This window comes from Oratosquilla oratoria, chromosome 11 (genome assembly GCF_046742065.1).
Source record: "Oratosquilla oratoria isolate Oo_2021 chromosome 11, ASM4674206v1, whole genome shotgun sequence".
Lineage (NCBI taxonomy): Eukaryota > Metazoa > Arthropoda > Malacostraca > Stomatopoda > Squillidae > Oratosquilla > Oratosquilla oratoria.
The window spans coordinates 13,994,924-14,016,982 of record NC_134787.1 but is presented as its reverse complement, the minus strand read 5'-3'; the positions used below and the strand labels follow the sequence as shown (position 1 = coordinate 14,016,982).

The window sequence follows — 22,059 nt, the reverse complement described above, 5'->3', positions numbered from 1 at the left end:
TTTTTTGCCTTAGCTTCAAGTCTTTTCTGCTTTTCTTCCTCTCTTTCCTCCTTATTCATTTCTCTTTTTATCCATACCTTTTTATATTGATCATTTGTTGCTAGTTTCCCTGTTTTGGATAGAATTTTCTCTGCCGTTGTTTGTGACCTGAATTTAATCTTAATTGGTCTGGTCTTATCTGTACTATATTTTCCGAGTCTGAATTTTTCCTCAATTTCCTTTATAATTTCTGGTTCATCTTCCTGGACTAATTTTAATAAACTGCTTACTCTTTCATTTTCCTCCTTGATTCTTGCGGTTCTGTCTGGGTTATGTTTCTCTTCCATTCCTAATATAATTATACATTTCTTTTTGTCAGCTAATTCTCTTACTATATTCTCCTTCTGTCTCATCACTTTAATAACTGAGTCTTCATTATGTTCTTTCAATTGCTGTTTGACTATGTCAGTGAATGAAACCTTATTCCCTTCTTGGGTTGTTCTCCAATTTTTAGCTTCTTTAGCTATTGTGTCTCTGTTTTCATTACTATTCTTCTTCAATTTCTCATTCTCCTCCTTTACATTTCCTAACTGTCTTTTTAGGTCCTCTATTTCTTCAGTTAAGTTTCTGTTTGCCTTCTCTAGTTGTTCCAACCTTTCAATTCTCTGGAAAATGGAGTCAACATTACCTAACTTACGTTCCAAGTCCTCGATCACCTTATCAACTCTCTCCTCTAGTCTTATCAGTCGGGGGGGGGGGGGGTTGTGTCCCCCCCCACTCTCTTTAAATCCCTGGAACATATTCTCGTCACTTTCTACTGTATTGCTCCTCTCTATACTTCTAATCTTTACATTTTTATTAGACATTTCATCATCGCTCAGTCTTTTGTTTACCTTTCGCTTGTCTGGCTGGGCCAAGTCTACTCCCTCCTCATTTCCTTCCATTTCCCTCAGTAATCCCTCCCCGTCTCCTCCTTCCCTACTTTCCCACTACTCCACGAGCAATTTCCCCCCCACCCTGTAAAAACACTAGGCACTTCTCTTTGCGTTGGGATCCACAGACTTCAGTTTTCTTCAGAACGTCATCCAAGCCGTCCATTCGCTGAAGTGTGTGTGTGTGTGTGTGTGTGTGTATATATACATTTTAACAACCACAATGCACTTTAATTCTAAGCCATCAAAGGCCAGCATTTCAATTTCAGCATGGTGGCCTTTGATGGCTTAGAATTAAAGTGCATTGCGGTTGTTAAATTGTATCTCTAATCACTGGGACCCATTCAGTGTTGTACATATATATATATGTACACATATATATATATATATATATATATATATATATATATATATATATATATATATATATATATACATACATATACATACATATACATATATATATATATATATATATGTACATATGTATATATATATATATATATATGTATGTATATATATGCATATACATATAATATATATATATATATATACATATATATATATATATATATATATATATATATATGATATATATATATATATATATATGTATACATATATATATATATATATATATATATATATATACACACACACACACACATATATATATATAGTATATATATACATATATATATATATATTTATATAATATATGTATTATATATATACAGTATATATATATATATATATATATATATATATATATATATATATATATATATATATATATATGTGTGTGTGTGTGTGTGTGCGTGTGTGTGTGCGTGTGTGTGTGTGTATGTATATGTATGTATGTCTGTATATTCGGGTTTAGCATCTAATGACAGGAATTGGTTTGTGACAGTATTTGTCATGCCTTTAAAAACAAGGCAGGACTATCAAACGAAAAACAGTTTTAGAAATGTAAGCTATCAAATATAGTTATTAACTTCATAATTAAGAAATAAAAGGTATATTTATGGAGAACTTATGTTTCTTTGTAGAAATACACTATATTTTAATAAATACTGTTTTGAAAGTTTATTGAAATATAGCGTTTGATTTGATTGTTCATCTTGACGGATGTAAACAAGAGAACTGATGAGAGGGTGTAGTGAAGTTTGGGTATCACAATGACTATAATGCAATTTTTTGGGTGTGGACTGATTGCATTCGGTCCACCCCTGGCAATGTTTGCTATTACAATAGCAAGAGACCCAATTAGAACGATTATGATGGTTGCAAGGTAAGTACTTATTGTTGTGCACTGTGCTGCAAAGTTGGTGACTCATACTAGTAACTATCGTGAAAAATTGCATTTTTTGAAAAAAGATAAATCATATCTGAATTTGTATATATGCAGAAGAGACTGTAGGTGCTACTATTTCTGTGAAATTTAGCACAACTTTGGGGATGAGCTGGTTTAAATTGTTACCAGATGTGTACGTAATCTAAGCAAAAATTATGGATAACTACTCTTGAATAGGCGTTATTATGGCACTATAACTATTACTTTCTAGTGTATATATATATATATTACCATACGGATCATATATTGAGTAATTATCTTGGTGAAGTTATAATCTTGAGTAGCACTTGAACCTGACACTGTACATAGAATTTGCCAAGCAAGGCGTGAGGTATTTTTTGAAAAAGCATTGGTCTTCCCACATGTGGAATATGTTGTTTCTTCATAATCATGAATCACATTAAGGACACTGAAAGTTGAAAATGATACAGCATTGGCATAGAAAACTACTCCCTGTGGACCTCATTGTTACAAGTAACAATGTACACTGAACTGAATTTTTCAGATAAAAATTAGGTTGTTTATAGAGCAGAGTGTATGAGACTCTAGAGCAGCATTTCTCAACCTTTTACCCTTGGCCTTGTGTAACCTTTAAAATAAATTGCATGTCTCAAGGAACCCTTGTGCAAAAAAAGAAAGAAAAAACAAACATATACCATATTTTTCTCATTTTTTCATCATGATAATAGGTTAGATAGGATGATGTCTATATTACATTATTACAATAACCTTTTGAGGAACCTTAGGGTTCTGCGGAACCCTGGTTGAGAAACGCTGCTCTAGAGTCTAGTGAAGAGGATTATTGCCATATTAGACTCCATTTGGTAGGGAAAACCATAGTTCTATGATGTCCAGAACAGATTCACAAAGTTAAGAAATGGGTTACAGTCATTTCCTAATTCTAATTGGCGTATGATTGACAAAATCCACAAAGCAAAAGTTTACCATTACATTGTAATATATCGGAATATATGGTATTGATGAAAATAATTAGGAGTCCTAATTGACCAAAATAGATGACATAAGGTAAGGCGTAACTATTTCTTGACCTTCAAAAATATGTTATCCAATGATTTTAATGGTAAATAGGTCATGTATTAGCATCATCTATTTTAATGAAAATGTGGAATTGTGTTTTTGAAACATATGAGGTCATTAAGTTACATAATTATGTCAGGTTAGGTTATGTGTGCCTAATGTTTTTATGCATTGGAAAACACTACAAAAGAGAAGGGAGTGAGAAAACTGCCTGGTAAATTTTTAGAAGTGCACACCCACATGATATAGTAATAGAAAATTAATTAGTAATTTTGTAAATTATAATACATCAATATAATATGCTATTTTCTTGGCAGAAATCAATAACAAAAAGTTGCAAAAACTGATTTATTAATCAAGTTGAGTTGAATAATATGCCATGTTTGTTTTGATAGCTGCCAAGATCGAAGAAATGAAAGGATGATAAATTCGTCTATTCTAACCTAACGTACCTAACTTATGTAACCTAACCTATATTCAGTAACTCGGTACCTCAAATTATTAAGATCATCCAAGTTGTTATCATCATTAAGGATGCTTACGGCCTGATTACTATTATACTTCGGGCATTTAACAGATGACAGCAGAACCCCATGTTCTCTCAAAAAGTCCATGGAAACCTGTTGTCTTTGTAACAGCGCTTATTAACATCACCTGGAGATGGAGAACACCCAGCCCACAACATGAAAACCTTCGTCTAATTGACATTGACTGGACTAGATAAACAACAACATGGCATCTGTACTGTATCCTAGCGACTTAATTTGTTAGTAGATTTGCTTGTAGCAAGGTTTTTTGTTATTTATTTCTGCCAAGAAAATTGCATATTACATTCATGTATTGTAATGTACAAAATTAATATTTAGTTTTCTAATGCTGTATTACATAGGTATGCAAAACTAAAATAATACCGGCTGCCTGAACCCAGTTTAATATGGTAGGTTTTTTTTTTTTTTGCTTGAAGCAACTATAGTAGCTAAATGTGATGTATTGTTTACATTCCAGCAGTGATACTCTCATCATAATTTAGTTTTCTTTTTCATAAGGTTATTATAATGTATATCCATATAAATTAAGATGATGTAAGTTTAGATGCAATTGTGATGTAATTTCATCATGTGGAAAAGACGTGGTGAATTTTTAAAGTGTACTCCCATACAATTAGAAAATTGAATATTAATTTTGTAAATTATAATACATCCATGTAATATACGTTTTTCTTGGTGGAAATCAATAACAGAAAAGGTTGCTAAAAGCTATACATTTACAGATGTAGCCACTGGGAATGCTTGAGACACTATCATTGTTTTAATAGATACAGTGGTCAAAGAAATTAAAGTATGATAAATTGATCTATTCTTACCTAACCTACCTAATCTAAGTTATAACCTACCTAACTTAATCTACATATAGTAATTCTATAGATCATGAGAGTTGTTGTCACCATCATCAGGGATGTTGACAGCCAGGTTTGGTATTGTATCTGATAAGACTGTGGGGTATACAGGAATTGCATATCTTTAAGAAATGCATGAATCTCAGCTTCATAGCACTGTTTTAAAAATATGTACCATGTGAGGTTATGATGGAAGTATTCCAGGTCCTATGGTCTCAGCTTTGTTCAGTAGTGTATTTGCTTTTAGCGAGACTGGACAGACAACATGGCATCTTGATCCTATGATCACCACTTCTATCAGTAGTGTATTTGCTTTTAGCATTTTTTTTTTTATTAATTTCTGCCAAGACAATGTTTATTACACTAATGTATTATAATTTACAAAATGAATATTCTTATGCTATATCATGTAGGTGTGCACTTCTGAAAAAATACCAAAAATATTGCCAAATATTTGCAGAGATTTTCAGATTGCTGTCATATCAACAGTGCCACTTATATATAGCAGTGTCTTTCAACTTTTTGGGATGATAGACATATTTGCTTTGTAATTTACCTTTCAGCCATGCACTCACTGGGTTATTGATTGCATGTTATCATGCAGTTGTGATTGCATGGTAGCATACAATCAATGCTTTAGAAACTGTTTTGCAGGCACTGGAGCATCACATCATTTGACTGTATTAGAGTGAAATCTCTACTTATAGAGGAATAATGCTACTTTTGTACTATGACTGGCACTACATTATGGTGTTCTTGTGAAACTGTTCTTCACCATTCCATGACTCGTCTTCTTATCCCCCAGTGATGGTTGTGGTCGGGGGGGGGGGGGGGATTCTACTACCATGATTTCCATGCTCCCATGTGGGGAAATTATCATGCAATTATGAGGTAGATTTAGTTTTAGAAGCATAATGTGTATGGGTATTCCAAGTGTTCCCTAAAATTTTATTCCATAGATAACGGTATTAATTTGAATATTCTTTTCAGTTCATTTTTCTGGCTGCTGGCGCTTCTCTTATCATCCATGCTATATACATGGGTTTGGCCACTGAAAGACACCCTTGTCTTTGGAGTCGTATTTTCTGTGCTTTTCCAAGAGCTCTTCAGGTATGGAAATTCTAGTGAAAAAAATGATGATGTGTGGGTGGAATATACAGTTATGGAAAGTATCTATATTTTAAAGACAGATATCAGATTCTGTTCCATGCCTTGCAATGGCTAAATTTGGTGCCATATTGATCAACATTTGATTCTTGATGTAGAAACTTACTCATATTTTTGCTTTTTTTTCCATCCTAAAAGGTTCCTGTGGTTCATATTGATATGCAAGGCAGAAGGTGGATTGAAAAAAGTCAGCGAAGGAAATGTGCAAATTGTAGAGAACAAAAATATTCTAGCATATGGTAAGTATGTTTTGTAGCTACTTGTAAAATTCTTTGACACTATTTAATACTGCAGTTTGTACCAAGACTCAGTTTGTGTGCATGTGTGTGTGCTGAAGACAGGGACCAGCAACAAATACTTGCAAATGGTGATCATGTCACCCATCTTCATAATCTGTCGGCATTCTCACCTTCATCTGGAAGTGCAACCCCAAGAGGCTGACACTTGGTCTCTGAATGAATCCTCAAGGTCTCACTATTAATTTCAACATTATTTCCTTCACCTTGTCCTAGAAGAAAAGCTGACAACTGGTAACTGCTCTCCCTCCTGCTGATATAAGTTGGTGATGTAGAAACGGTCCAAATCAATACACCATTGACAGCTGTTGTGTGTTTCTTCCTAGTGGGATCTGTAGGAGACCCCAAGGACCATTGCCAGCTGCTGTTGGACTGGTTTTCATTTACTATAAATTGAGGAGCACAAGTCACATTTTCAAGCCCCCAAAAAATTCCCAAAACGGGGCAGGTATAAAATGCAGACCTTCACCACCAAATTAGAAACAAGTGAGACAGCACTCCTGACAATCACTGTACACCATTTACCATACCTCCAGCAGGCTACCACAAATATATCCCACTAAAACTTGTGTTTGGTGAACATATTTGGCATGTTAACACAGAAATTGATAATATATATACCTAGGGATTTTCCACCGCACAAGTGAGGTAGCCAAAGTCAAATGACATAAATCCACTCCCACCCATTTCATCCCCACACACTCCACTCCCATTCATCACCCCTCCCTCCCTGTTTTCTTGGCTTCTCCAGGATGACAGGTCATCCCTGCATCTTGCCCACTGCCCAGGGCCAGAAGCAATGCAGCAAAACACAGCACATCCACAGCAAGGCTGCTTCATTTAATTGGCCATCCCCATCTCCATCCCTTCATGCAGAAAAAGAGAAGACAGGGATAAATCCCTTTGGGCTGCATCAAAATATCATTCACACATAACCACTCCCTAATCCCCCTCATTCCTCACCCACTCCCTTCCATGTATCACAGCATCATCCATACACAACCATTCGCTACTCACCCCTATCTTGTGTCTTCTCCCTTCCTTCCTCAACAGACATCCCCCTCTTTCTCAATGCCCCTTTTACCCCATCCATCCATCTCATCCTTGGTTGCCCCCTCAGGTTCACTCCATCCATCTGTGCCTTCCACACTTCTTTTACTAATCTTTCTTCACTCATTCTTTCCATGTGTCCAAACTATCCCAATACTCTTTCATCAGCCCTATCTCCCAAATCCTTTTTCACTCCCAACTCTCCTCCTCACCTCATTCTTACTTTATCCAGCTTAGTAACCCCTACCATACTTCTCAGACATTTCATCTTGAACACATTTAAATTATTCCTCTCTTATTTTCCATGTTTCTGCCTCATACATTACTGTCAGCACAATCACCCCTTCACACAATCTCCTCTTATCATCCTTTCCTAAATGTCTATTTCTCATTACACTTTTTAAGCCCCCAAGTTATTTACTTGCTTCTCTTAATCTACATTCTACCTCAGCCTCCACTCCCCCACCACATTCACCTTCAAGTATCTAAATCAATCCACTTCTTTCAACCTTTCTCCCTTAATACTCACTTTCAATTTGCTGCCATCCTCTCCCCTTATACATCACATCACATTCCTTTTACCCACATTTATCTTCCTCCTTTTGCACACCTTCCCAAACTCCATCACTAACTTCCTTAACCACTTCAGTACGAGTCAGATTATAGCACACAGTATGGGCTGCCATGTGAATGATGCATCACACTACTCACATTTTAAAATAGAAAGTCACTGCTGTATTATTTGTTCTCTTTAACTCTGAGTAATGAAGCGGCCTTGCTGTGGATGTACTGTGTCTTGCGACGCTGCTTCTGACCCAGGGCGGTGGGCAGGGTGCAGGGATGACCCGTCATCCAGGAGGTGCTCAGATGAGAGGAAGGGTGGGAGGGGTGTGGAGTGTATTTAGGGATGAAATGGGTGGGAGTGTTTTTATGCCTTTCCCTTTTTGGCTACCTCCCTTGGAAGGGGGAAAAAGCCTTGGTATATGTATGTATGTAATAATAAACACAGAAAACGTGATCAAACCAGTTCACAGAATCCAGGGGTAACTCGTATACAACTACAAAAAAAATTAATCAAGATGCCAGCATTGGCATCCTTATGTACCCACTTGCTCCTTATGACACCTATGTGGGTGTCATCATACCAAAGTGGTTAATCCCTCCTCTGATCCTGCTGCAAGTGCAGTGTCATCAGCAAACAACAACTGGCTCATCTCTCATTTTTCTCCATTTTCTTTAACCATCTCCAATCCCCTTCCCATTACCCTTGCATTTACCTCTTGCACCACCCTATCCATGCACACATTGAACAGCCATGGTGACATGGCACATTCCTGGCAGAGTCCCACTTTTACCTTAAACCATTCACTCTCTCCAATTCTAATTCTGACACAGGCTCTACAACTCTCATAAAAACTCTTGACTGCTCTTAACAACTTTCCTCCTATTCCATATATCAGCAATACCTCCCACAATGCCTTCCAGTTTACCCTGTCAGCCTTTTCCAAATCTATAAAAACCCAAAAAAATCCTTACCTTTTCCTAGAACTTTCTCTTATATCTATCTTACCACCAAAATCTGATGCATGCAACCCCTACCTTTCCTAAGTCCACATTGCTCCTCACCAATTACTCCCTCTGTTCTTCTGATCCTCTCAATCAAAACCCTCCCAAAAGCCTTTCCAACTACACTCAACAAGCTGATCCCTCTAAAACTACTACACTTACATTTGTCTCCTTTTCCCTTGTAAAGCAGAATTATACAGGCTGTCCTCCAGTCCTCTGGCACGCTATCATTTTTAGACGAACCTTAAACAGCTTCACCAGCCAGCCCACCATCACTGTACCGTATTTTCCGGCGTATAGTGTGCGACTTTATTCCGTTGGAAGGGCCTAAAAATGGGGGGTGCGCGTTATCCGGTGGTGCGCATTATCTACGGCCTACGATAAAGATTCTGTGGCTGTGTGTGTAATTTCTTTCACAACAACGTGACGATGTTGGCCGTCACAAAGTCAGGAGGCACACTTCTCCGTGACGTTCCGTGAGATCAAGAAGAACAGCCATGGTGACATGAAAGAATATGCCAGCATGGGCTACTGTACAGTATATAAATATTTGGTATATGTAGGGATCTATAGAATCTTATTTTTCATGTTTAAATAGGCCTAAACACCATGAAACGATCAATATTCATGATATTTGCCCATGTTCACAGCATCCTAGTTTGAATTTTTATGTTGGGTTTGTTGCTTCACTTTAGGTATGGTACAAATTCCGTTGCGGCCGTTCATAAACTCGTGTCAAACACCTGACTACAACACCCTCTTTCGGGAGTTATATTAACTAAACGTCACCTCAGTGAGAGACTGTCCTATTTCACCACTGTCATTGCAGGTTCAAAGCTAAAACGAAACAGTCTGTAGTTTGTTTCAGTATTAAATAATAAATGGTAAAGACGAATTATTTCCTCAAGATATAAAATGAACATTTTCTGTAAAAATCCCGAAATTTTTCTGTATATTTTACTTTCAATAAACTTTTTTCAGATCATATTTCCTACAAACTATTTAAGCTACAAAGTAATAAGGGACCAACGCACAACATGAGTCATATACCGGTACATGTAGTTTAGACTTTTTCTTAGTTGTGTCCTGATTGATGCCTAAACTGACACTTAATTTAGTGACAAATCAACAGATTTCCCAGCGATGGCTCTAGCCAATGAAAAATACTTCTCCATGTAACCTCGTTCACATGATATAAATACCGAGGTAAAACTGCGTTATAGACAAATGCGATCGGGCATGCGCGTTATATATCAGTGCTTGCTATCTGTGTACTGAGATAACGAAGTGCATGGGTGCGCATTTTAAGCCGGAAAATACGGTACTTCCCTTTTTTAGACGCTCCACATGACAGCCATCTAACCCAGGTGCCTTACCTGCTCTTGGCATTTTAATAACTGCATTCACCTCATCTTTTCTTAATTGTCCCCCATTTTCCTCATTCATCACCGTCATTTTCTTAGCACCTCCCACTGCGACTACCTTTCCCTCCCTATTCTCCGTCACATTTAGCAACTCCCTATAAAACTCTGCTCATCTTCCTCTTACCACCACCCCTTCCATTATCATCTCTCCATCCGCACCTTGTACCTCTTATTCTCTACTTGATAAAGGTTTATGAAATAGTAAGATAAATTCAGCATTCTATTAACACTACAGCACACATTGTGTCCAACAACTGATATACTAAGCGTAAACACTGTTTAACTCAGTAAGTCATTCAGACAGCTAGGTATGATATGTGTGGCATCTGCCTAATTTCATTATATTAATGACAGCTTAATGACACATAATTGCAATTTATTGAATATACACATACAAAGGCTTTTTCCCCCATACAAGGGAAGTAGCCAAAAAACAAAGGCATAAAAACCATTCCCACCCATTCCATCCCTAAATACACTCCACTCCCCTCCACCCTTGACCCTCCCTCTTATCTTGGCACCTCCTGGATGAAGTGTCATCCCTGCATCTTGTCCACTGCCCTGGATCAGAAGCAGTGTCGCAAGACACAGCACATCCACAGCAAGGCTGCTTCATTAAATTGGCGACACCCCCCCCCCCTCTCCGTCCCCCCATGCTTAAAAGGAGAAGACGGGGAGAAATCCGTTCGGGCTGCACCAAATTTTTCTCACACATACTACCTCACCCCCCATCCCCCCACCCATTCCACCTCATGCATCACAACATCATCCATATACAACCATGTTCCATTCACCTCTCTCTTCTGTCCTTCCTCAACAGACATTCCCCTCTTCCCCAAAGCCCCTTTCACCCCATCCATCCATCTCATCCTAGGTCTCCCCCTCATGTTCACTCCCTCTACATCTGCCTTCCATACCTCATTTACTAGTCTTTCTTCACTCACTCTTTCCATGTGTCCAAACCATCACAATACTCTTTCATCCAGCCTATTTCCCAACTCCCTTATCACCCCCATTCTTCTCCTCACCTCCTCATTTCTCACTCTATCCAGCCTAGTAACCCCCACCATACTTCTCAGACACCTCATCTCAAACACATTCAAATTCCTTCTCACTTCCTCTCTTATGTTCTATGTTTCTGCCCCATACAGTGCTGTTGGGACAATCACTCCTTCATACAATCTCCTCTTAGCATCCATTCCCAAATGTCTATTTCTCATTACACTTTTTAACCCACCAAAGCATTTACTTGCTTCTCTCAATCTACATTCTACCTCCACTCCTCCCTTTCCTGCCACATTCGCATCCAAGTATCCAAAACTAACCACTTCCTCCAGTCGCTCTCCCTTAATGCTCACTTCCAGTCTGCTGCTACTTTCACCCCTTGTACATCTCATCACCTTACTTTTACCCACACTTATCTTCAACTTTCTTCTTTCACACACTCTCCCAATCTCTGCCACTAATTTCCTCAATCCCTCCTCTGATCCTGCTACAAGCACAGTGTCGTCCGCAAACAAATCTGGCTCACCTCCCACTTTTCTCCATTTTCTTTATCCATCTCCAATCCCTGACCCATCACCCTTGCATTTACCTCTCACACCACCCCATTCATGTACAAGTTGAACAGCCAGGGTGATATAACACATCCCTGACAAAGTCCCACCTTTACCTTGAACCACTCATTCTCTCCATTTCTAATCCTGACACATGCTCTACTACTCTCATAAAAACTCTTTACAGCTCCTAGGAATATACACATAAAAGCATAGTTACTGTGCAATTATGGTACAACATTATTTTAAACGTTACTTGAAGGTAATCATGTTGCATTGATGATTAAACTTTGACTTCAAGATATCACATAATTTTAAAATTGAACCCACAGTTGTTTGTTTACATTACTGGTGCAAATGGTAGATGAGTGATGCTGTTTAATAATAACATATACATAGCAGTCTATAAGGGCTTTTTCCCCCTTATAGGGGAGGTAGCCAAATCAAAAGGTATGTACCCACTCCCACCCATGCCACTCCCATCCATGCCACTCCCATCCATTCCACTCCCATCCACCACTCTTTCCTCCTTCTCATCTTAACTCCTCTTTTTATTTTTATATTTAGCAGTACAGGTAAACGTCGACTTACGATGGCCGCGACTTACGATTGTTCGACTTTACGATGACGACGACGACGACGAAGATATGATATTTTAACCCCTTCCATACGGTGCCGCACACGTAGGCGTCATGAGGAGCAAGTAGATTCGCGACGCTGCCATATCGGCGTCTTGATTATATTTATTGTAGTCGCCCCTGTGTTTTTACATTCTCTCAAATGTGCCCTAAATCCCATTCTCTGTGGTTTTCAAAATTCGCGGGTGAAAGAGAGAACGATCGATATAAGCGGTGACTATACATTATGAGGCGAGTATTATTACGTCACGTCGTAAGGCAGGCATTGGCTGCTGCCCGCGAGATTTAAGTTCCGTACTGAAAATACATATTATAGTGTTTGAATATGGTAAAAAGGATAAGAATAATTAAATAAACTACTGTACATGTTTAATAGGCTATATTCAGTATCTCTGGTGGTGAATATACAGGTAGGCTAGGTACAGTGACCACGGAACAGAGTGGGGATCGACTTACGATGAGATCGTCTTACGATGGCTCTATCGAAACCTAATGCCATCGTAAGTCGACGTTTACCTGTACTATAAAAAACTACCTGATATAATGTGTAATTTATGGTATTAATATTGTGTGAGAGTTGATGTTGACTTTAATGTGGTTGTTGGTAGACCTGATGAATTTTAGATGTTTGCTAAGTTATGGTGTGTATTGAAGGATGTTTGCTGTACAGTGCATATAGAAAGATATAACAGTTAGTTTTTTAATATACAGGTAAGTGGTATGACTTTATGTAGTTTTGGCACAGGTTATCATATACTGAAGTCTAATTTCATTTACTAGTGGGCTTAAGTTTTGGCCCAGTAGCCTACAGTATGTTTGGGGGTTAACCTATACACTAGGTAACTTGACTTGTATACCAGGTTGAGTTGTACACCACAACTTAAGGTAGTGAATCTCAAGATCACAAATAATATTTTTATTACAGAGGTTATTTCCCCTTGTACAAAGCAAGTAACAATACATACATCAATGATGTATTAATCAATCCATTACCCCTGGTCTTGCAGAAGACCTGTGGCCTCTAGGAAACTGGCAACAGCCTCTGGGATGAATCATAGTCACATAGAGTAGAGATATAGTGTTGTTGTTTGGGGAATGTTAGTGTGGATCATTGTAGTATGAGGTGTTCTGTGTCGAATGTGTGGTAGTTACATCTGGGGCACTTTGAATCTGTGGCCAGGCCTATTTTGTATTGGTACTGACTTAATGCCAGTTGGTGTTCTGAATGCAAGTGTGGTAGTGTAGTTCTTGTCAGGTATGGGAGTGTTTTCTCTGTGGGGCTTATGTCTGGAAGTTGTTATTGGAGTATTAAGTTTGGTAGTCTTTCTTGAAGGATTTGTATAGTTTTCTGGGTGTACATGTGATTTTGTGTGAATATTTTGTGTTTTAAATGGTAGGATGTTGTAAATGTTTGAGTAGTATGCTGATTGTGGAGTATTTTGTCTTTTCTGTTGATGGTGCTTGCGAAACTGTGTGAAGGGTGTGTGTTGCTTTGGGTTCTGGTGTAGAATTGCATTCCTGTCTTTTTCATGTGATACTCTATTGGAAAGTTTGGGTTTCTTTATGTAGATGTTCCTGTTATTATTCTCAGTGTTCTGTTCTGCTATGTATGTAAATTGTTTGTGTTTAATTTACTTGTTATTGGGAACCATACTTTAGAGACATTTAGGGTGTATTAAAGTGGCAGTTGCCGACAAGTCTATCAATATCTTAGGCTGGGTCTTATTAACTGTTTATAGATGGTTATTGGAGTTTCTCTTTGTTGTCCAGAGTCAGTGCTAGTGATGGTTTTTAATAGGTTTATTTTCCTGTTAATTTTTGCTGTCAGGTCTTTGATATGTGGGCTAAATGCCATGTGTGTATCAAATGTTAGTCCCAGAATTTTTGGGTTCCTTTCTTTTGGAAGGGTTTGGGCATTTGATTTTGATTTGATTAATTTTTTATTTATCTATTTATTTTTCATGGTTGTGTGGAGTGAGCAATGTTGCTGTTGATTTCTGGGGTGAAACTTCCATTTTGTTATTTTTAAGCCATTGTTCTATTTTGTTCAAAATGGCTTGAGTGTTCTTTTCTGCCATGTTGTCAAGTAACCTGACATATATTAGGGGATAAGGATGACCTTTCATCCACAAGGAACTACAATGGGAGATGTGATGAATGTGTTTGAATGGGTATAGGGTATATACTTCGATTTGGTCATCCCTCTTACACGAGAAAAGAGGCACTGTGGTAAGTACATACATGCCAGAAATGAGCACTTATATACATACCACAGTTAAGCTGGTCCTTTTCATATTCTTTTATTTTTACAATTTTTAATATGTTCTACTCATTCCTTGGTACATACATTTTCACCCTTGAATTGTGAAATTTCAGGGAAAACATGCATTTCTTGATTCATTTGCTTCTGAATTTCTTCTAATCCGATTCTTCAAAGATTTTTTTTTTTTCTAACCTGTAAAGTTTGCTTTGACAAAATTACATTTATTCTGTCCCTGTGACTCTTCTCGTAGTATACCCCCCACACCTTCATCATAGAGTGACACTCTCCCACCTCATCTACTCAAAATAAGTTATGAAGCAGATGAGAACATTCTTTTGTGCCGCATCATTCCCTCAAATGTTCAATTAGGGTTGGTTCCAATATTTCATCCTTTCTCTTCCCTACTCAACTGACATACCACATTCATCTAATGCCCATGCATATGTTCCCATAGATATAATTTCCCATAATTCAAATTGTGAACAATGAATGGGCAAGTCGGTAGTAGTCTTTGTTCCATCATGAGGTTGACCAAAAAAAAAAGGATGGGAGATTATTATATTATACCTTGGATGTGCTCTTATAGCTGAACAGTAAAAAATGTGATGAATCTAACAACTTTGGGCAAATGTGTAAGTATAGTAGACTTGATAACTTATATATACTATGCAAGGTACAAAGGCAACAACTGATTGGTAAGAAATACCAATCAGTTGTTCCCCCAAGTTTCACTGACTGGAAACCTGCAGCCTTTCAGTAGTTGGCAGTGGTCCTCAGGCCTTTGTTTACATTTCCTTGTGAAGGAACTTTGCACTGATGCCTGCACTGTATCAGTATGGGGCTGTTTATGTGTCACCAACTGAAAGTAGTAGAAGGGGAACAATTGCCAGTTGTCAACTGACCTTGTACTTAAAGGTGGAGGAAATACAGATGAAGTTGATAATGATATATCTTGGGCACATTCTAAAGACTGAAGGCCAGCCCTTCAGAACTGATGTGGTTTGAGGATGGGTTGACTCCGATGATCTTGAAGGACCATCTTGTGTAGGTACATGTTGTTGGTCCCTGTTTTTTCTATCATGTGGTAAAATTTTCACTATAATAATTTATTAATTCTTTTAGTTTTCATGTGGTTTGTATTGACATTAGAAATGATACTAACTTGAATGAATCTTATGTACTTTGTTTATTTTAGATGTAGGTAAGTGTTTCTAGAAACGTGTATTGATATATTTATGGAATTGAGTAAGTTTCACTTGTGAAATCATGAAGTAATTGTGGATTCATTATTAAATACTTCACTAGCTATTAAATGGCTTACTACTTGGTTAAACAGTATTTTCTGCAATACAAAATTCTATAGAGAATATACTTTTTTCTTTTGTATTATTATCAATTCAGATACAATGCAGTTAATTTATATCACATCTCATTTTTCACACAGTATCTGGCCTCGGGTTTGGCATGATTTCTGGTGCCTTCTCATTGGTCAATGTACTTGCTGACATGACTGGACCTGGCACAGTTGGGATTGAAGGAGACCCACAGAACTTCCTTATTGCTTCAACTGTCATCTCCCTGGCCTTCATCCTCCTTCACATCTTCTGGGGAATTCTTTTCTTTAATGCTCTTCATCGCCGAAACTACTTACAGTTGGCCTACGTTGTCCTGTGTCACCTGTTGGCATCGTGTATAGTGAGTATTGGATACCTTTTATTGAATAGGTTTTGAGAAAATATGGAATTTATTGACTAGAATATTGTTGTCTTGATGAGAATTGGTAGGTACAAATATGGTACATTAACTTACATTTCACTTCATGCTAATGGCCCTAAGTTTCAATTTAATGGTTACCTGTGACTGCTACCTGCAAACAAACACATAGGGTACCAGTGAGTATTACTGGTAATGCAGACGAAGAAGTAATAACTTGGGTTTTAACTAGCTACATTTTTTCTGGTCTGGTCTGGTCTTGTCTGACGGTGGTGAAATTATGAAGTAAGGGTGTTTTTTGTAAGTGTCATAGTTTTGTTTCTTGTATGATGGGAATGTGTATGTTGTGTTGTTTGAGGAAGTGTTTTAGTTTTTTTATGCCATCAATGTTATATTGTAAGATGTTGATGTGTGTTGTGTACGTCTTGTAGGTTGCTGTATGGGGTTGGGGAACAGGTAGGGGAGGATTAGGATCAGGGTTAGAAGGAGGAAGAGGAAAGAGGAGTTGTTGAAGACAGCCAGAGAAAAGGGGATGGCAAGGGTAGGGATGTAGGTAAGGATGCAGGCTGGGAGTGAGGTTTTGAGCAGGTATGTGTAAACAGGGCCAAGTATTTTGTATATTGTTTTATGTCAACAAGTGTTGTGCAAGTGAAGAAGGCCCAGTATTTGCATGAAGTACATTGAACATAAGAGAAGAAGAGAAAAGGAGTTTGAATGTGTTTGAGATGAGGTGTCTGAGAAGTATGGGGATAGAGTGAGAAATGAGGAGGTGAGGAGGAGAACAGGGGTGAAAAAGGAGCTGGGAGATAGGGTTGATGAAAGAATATTAGGATGGTTTGGACACATGGAAAGAATGAGTGAAGAAAGACTAGTAAAAGAGGTATGGAAGGCAGATGTGGAGGGAGTGAACATGAGGGGATGTCCTAGGATGAGGTGGATGGATGGGGTGAAGGGGGCTTTGGGGAAGAGGGGAATGTCTGTTGAGGAAGGAAGGGAGAGGACAGAAGACAGAGGTGAGTGGAGAATGGTTGTATATGGATGATGTTGTGATTGCATGAGGAGGAATGGGCTGGGGGGTGAGGTAGTATGTGTGAGTAAATTTTGACGCAGCCCGAAGGGATTTCTCCCCGTCCTCTCCTTATATGCAAGGGGGGACGGAGAGGTGGGGTCGCCGATTAAATGAAGCGGCCTTGCTGTGGATGTGCTGTGTCTTGCGACACTGCTTCTGACCCAGGGCGGTGGGCAAGGTGCAGGGATGACCCGTCATCCAGGAGGTGCTCAGATGAGAGGGAGGGTGGGAGGGGTGTGGAGTGTATTTAGGGATGAAATGGGTGGGAGTGTTTTTATGCCTTTCCCTTTTTGGCTACCTCCCTTGAAAGGGGGAAAAAGCCTTGGTATATGTATGTATGTACATTGAACTGAGCCCCTTGTCTGTTCGCTTGAGATGATGGGCTTGGAGCATGTTGGACTTAGGGTTGCTCTCTACATCTCCGGCTAATAGTAGGAGGAGAGGGATAATCACCAAAGAATCACCCCACAGTGCAGAAAAAATGTGAAGGTGCATTGTTGGAAAAAAGGTTGTCGTACTTGCTCGGGTAACCAGAGGTGTTCCATAGGAGCTGGTAGCAGGGAATTTCTTGTAGCTGTTAGGCCCCAACTCTTGGGGTTTAGGGGTAGTCCCACATTGTAGATGCTGCCACATCAGGACCTTCTTTTCTGTCAAGGATTTCCAATCATGAGAGGAATGGAAATCCTTGACAGAAAAGATTTACTAAAAAATAACAATGGAAAAATAAGAGGTCATGAAAAGAAACTCAAAAAGGACAATTATAGAAAAGATAGGAAAAAGAATAGCTTCCCACACAGAATCCTGGATATATGGAATAACAGATGAAATAACAGTGTGTGCAAATACTATTCACGATTTTGAGAATAATCTTGATGCTGAAAGATACAAAGACGGGTCACCACGAGCATAGCTCCCTTACTGTATGATACAACTAGGTAAATATGGTTTATCTGCCAGACTGGAGACCAGTTTGGTTGCTGCCCTTTGTATTCTCTCAATCTTGCTTATATCCTTCTCTCTGTGGAAACCATACCACTGACACATATTCTAATCTTGGATGGCTCGGGGTTTCCATGAGTTTTTTTTATCATCTCTTCTTTTATATAGTGAAAAACCACTTTAATCTTCTGCAGCAGTCCATACATCTCTCACAATCCTTTCTGATGTATTTGTCAAGTGACAGATTCTCTTTTATCAACACTCCCAACTCTTTGTCCTCTTTTGCTTTTGTAATGGATTCTCTTCCCTAAGAATAGTATAAAGATGATATTTTGCCACTATTGCTCGTTTCCAGTATTTTGCATTTTTTGGTATTGAACTTCATTTCCCATTCTTGGCTTCATGCAAAAATAGTGTCTAGATCATTTTTGCAATAGTATCCAGTCCTTGTTTTTCACTCTTCTTATCTTTTTGCATCATCTGTAAACATGTTAGCATAACATATTGTACCTTCCGTCATGTCATGTTATACAAGAAACATTATTGGTGCAAATACTAAAACTTGTGGAACTCCACTGGTTAGTTGTCTCCATCTTGACATCTTATCCTTTACTACTGTCCTCATGTATCTTCCCTTTGAAAAATCTTTCATCCATTCCAATTGTTTGCCTCTTAAGTCCTCCAACATGCTCCAGTTTCCACACAAGCCTTCCCCAAGATGAGGTATGCAGTCCACCCAATCCTTTTTTGCAGCACATCAGTCATTCTTGAGTAAAAGGTTGAACGGTTCGACACACATGAATTGTAGAGTAAAAGAAATTAGCAAATGTCTGAGTGAAAAAAAAAGTGTTATGAGAAATAAATATTTGAGGATGAATGTAGAGAAAATTGTATGAAGGAGCAGTTGCACCAGAGATTTGGAATAATATATAAAGGAAGCAGAGAGGAAGAGACCAAATATTTTGTGATGAAGTGTTTCAGAAATATGATGGGTATTACAAGCATGGGTAGAATGAGAAATGTGGAGGTGAGGCAGAACAAGGGGAAGAAAGGCTATTGGCTAGTATACCCAGGTAGAGTACACATTGTCAAATTTCATATCAGAAAAAAATATATCAATGGGTAATTATTATTATTATTAGTAATAGTATTATTTTAGGGCATTACATTTAAACTCATTCATCCGGTTGGTACTCGTTGTGAAAATATCAACTTTGTCATGATATGGTTTAATGTCACACACACTCCCCCTATCGGGAGGCTAGGATGATGCCTCTCACAGAAGGCTTTGTAGCATGGAATTTAATGAACCATGCCCTTAGTTCAACTTCGCCAGTGGCAGGATTTGAACTGCCCTCACCTCGACCTTCGCCGCAAGTAACGACACCCTAACCCGCTCAGCCAGCGAGCTTCCTAACTGTCATAGCATTATTAAAAAACAATTGCATATCAATTCAGTGAAATATTTTTACATGGTTAATAGTGACTGATTTTTTTTATTTTTCAGCATAGAGTAAATTTGAATTTAGATTATGTATTAAAGTAATGCATTCTAATGTTGGAATAATTTGTGATTTATTCTCTATTGCCTGTTCTCTATTTAATGCCTGATAATTCTATTTTCTTTTTGCAGACACTGGTGAATCCCATGTACTCTGTTAGTATCCCCACTGTTTGGGTGCTAACTTTACTGTCAGGTGTATTGGCTTTCATTGTAGCTGGTGGATCTCCAAGCTCTCTAAAACTGGCAATTCGTGGCCGATCACGGGCCCTTCAAGTGGCTGTTGATTAGTTGACAGTTGAAGAAGAGTGTGTGTATGAACAGGAATAAAACATTTTTAGGAAGAAATGTTAGGAAGCATGTTAGATTATGTGTGAGGACTGAATTAATGGTAGAGATGAAGAGCTGTTTTCATTGAATTTTTGTCCTGTATGTATGTATGCATGTATGAAATGAAAGATATGAATGAAAGCATCAGTGTTTGATATGCTTGATTCATATATTTTGAGCCATAGGATTTGTTTTCCCTTTGGATAAAAGAATGCATAACATGAGTAACCAAAGGCTTTTTTGATAGCTTTTAATGTTAAGGGCACAAGATAAAATGTGAAATGGAATGAACCTGCCATAGATGTTTTTCATTGCATGTTTCAAGAGATACAAAATTTTTGTAATGAAGCAGACAGGAACTTTTATTTCACTACTGTTTGACCCATATTTTTTATTACTGAATGATGTTAAGGCAAACTCCTTGGAACTGTCTTTCTATTAGACAAAGCAAAATTGTTTGAAAATGCATTTGTCTTTATAGGTTCATTGTGTGACTTATATTTTTTCCATAGTTCAAATTTAGTTAGAAAATACAGTATACTTACCTCACAAAGAAAAATGAGTTTGATGTACTATTTACCTATTGTTTGAGAAGACACATTTGCATCACAGTACCAGTTCCATTATAATTGATGAATATGCAAAACTGTATTGAAGCCTGCTTTAAAGCAGAATTAAATCGTTAATAAATTTTTGTGTCGTTTATCAAACACTGCCCAAGATAACCTGGCCTTAGTCCTGCCTAGATAAGCTCTCTATATATGGAGTGCCCTGATATTTGGGGGCAATTGTACTTCTCAAATAATTTTCTATTTGTAAACCTTTTATGGATGCTGTCTTCAGCTTCTGGAGCTTGTAATAAATTGGTTGTCATCTTTTAATTAATTGTATAAATCAACTGGTCCAGATGTTGTATGTCCTTTAGTTATTAAAGGTGTAATTCATGGTTTTTTTTTTCACTGAATTTTAGTAAATTATATTTTTTTCTAGGAAATATATATATTTTACATAAAGAGTTGCACATATTTGGTTGATAACTCTAGATAGTAATTTTTCCATATAATCGTATTTGGCTTCTCTGTTGTACATTAAACTTTATTTATCCTTAGTTGTAAACTAGAACATTTGTATATATATAGCTCATTTATTACATTCTACTTACTCGTCCACAGATAAAGAAAGTTTTTATGGAAATATTTTCCATACTTGTTACAACTCAAGACGGACAAACTTTCAACATCATCATGGGTGTAAGCAAAGATAAAATTCAAACATATGTATGTACCATAGGAGTGTATAAGAAATCTGGTTTAGAATTCCCCCAGAATTCATATCATGGATCTTAATTACCATAACCAAAGGCCAGATTTCTGCAGTAGGCCACAGTATTATACATTCGATATGCATTTTTTTTTTCCAGATTTATTGAGATGCATCTTGTATTAAGGTATAATTGATTCTTATTTATTGTGTGAACAATGATTTGCAACAGAAATTTTAGTTAAGATTCACTTATCTGTTCTTGAGGTGTAAGTATCATTCCAAAAGCCATTACCTTTTTGTAAATAAACATGGGATTGAAGTTTTCAGAAACCTCTTTTTATCCTTTGTATTATAGTAAATATATAGTAGAATGAAAACTATGATGAGAAATAGGTATTTGAAAATGAATGGAAAAAGTAAGTCATATGAAGGATTGATTGTAACCAGTGTTGTTTTGAAGACATCTAGAACACAGGTACAACATAGATTTTCCAGAACCTTTGGTTCCAAAGCTTTTCTTGATTACTTAATTTTCAGGACTAGGTGTGTCACCTTTCAATAGTTTTTCCTCTTGCTTCTTCATAC

General features: G+C 37.6%; 1 protein-coding gene across 1 annotated transcript; it reads left to right on the top strand.

Moving 5' to 3' along the window:
- The first annotated feature begins 2,027 nt into the window (after positions 1-2,027).
- Positions 2,028-21,804, top strand: aph-1 (gamma-secretase subunit Aph-1). Its single transcript, XM_076192329.1, has 5 exons — positions 2,028-2,202; positions 5,690-5,809; positions 6,005-6,105; positions 16,104-16,354; positions 20,014-21,804. The coding sequence occupies exons 1-5, from the start codon at positions 2,090-2,092 to the stop codon at positions 20,170-20,172; spliced, it is 744 nt and encodes a 247-aa protein (XP_076048444.1). The 5' UTR covers positions 2,028-2,089; the 3' UTR covers positions 20,173-21,804.
- Positions 21,805-22,059: the final 255 nt, after the last annotated feature.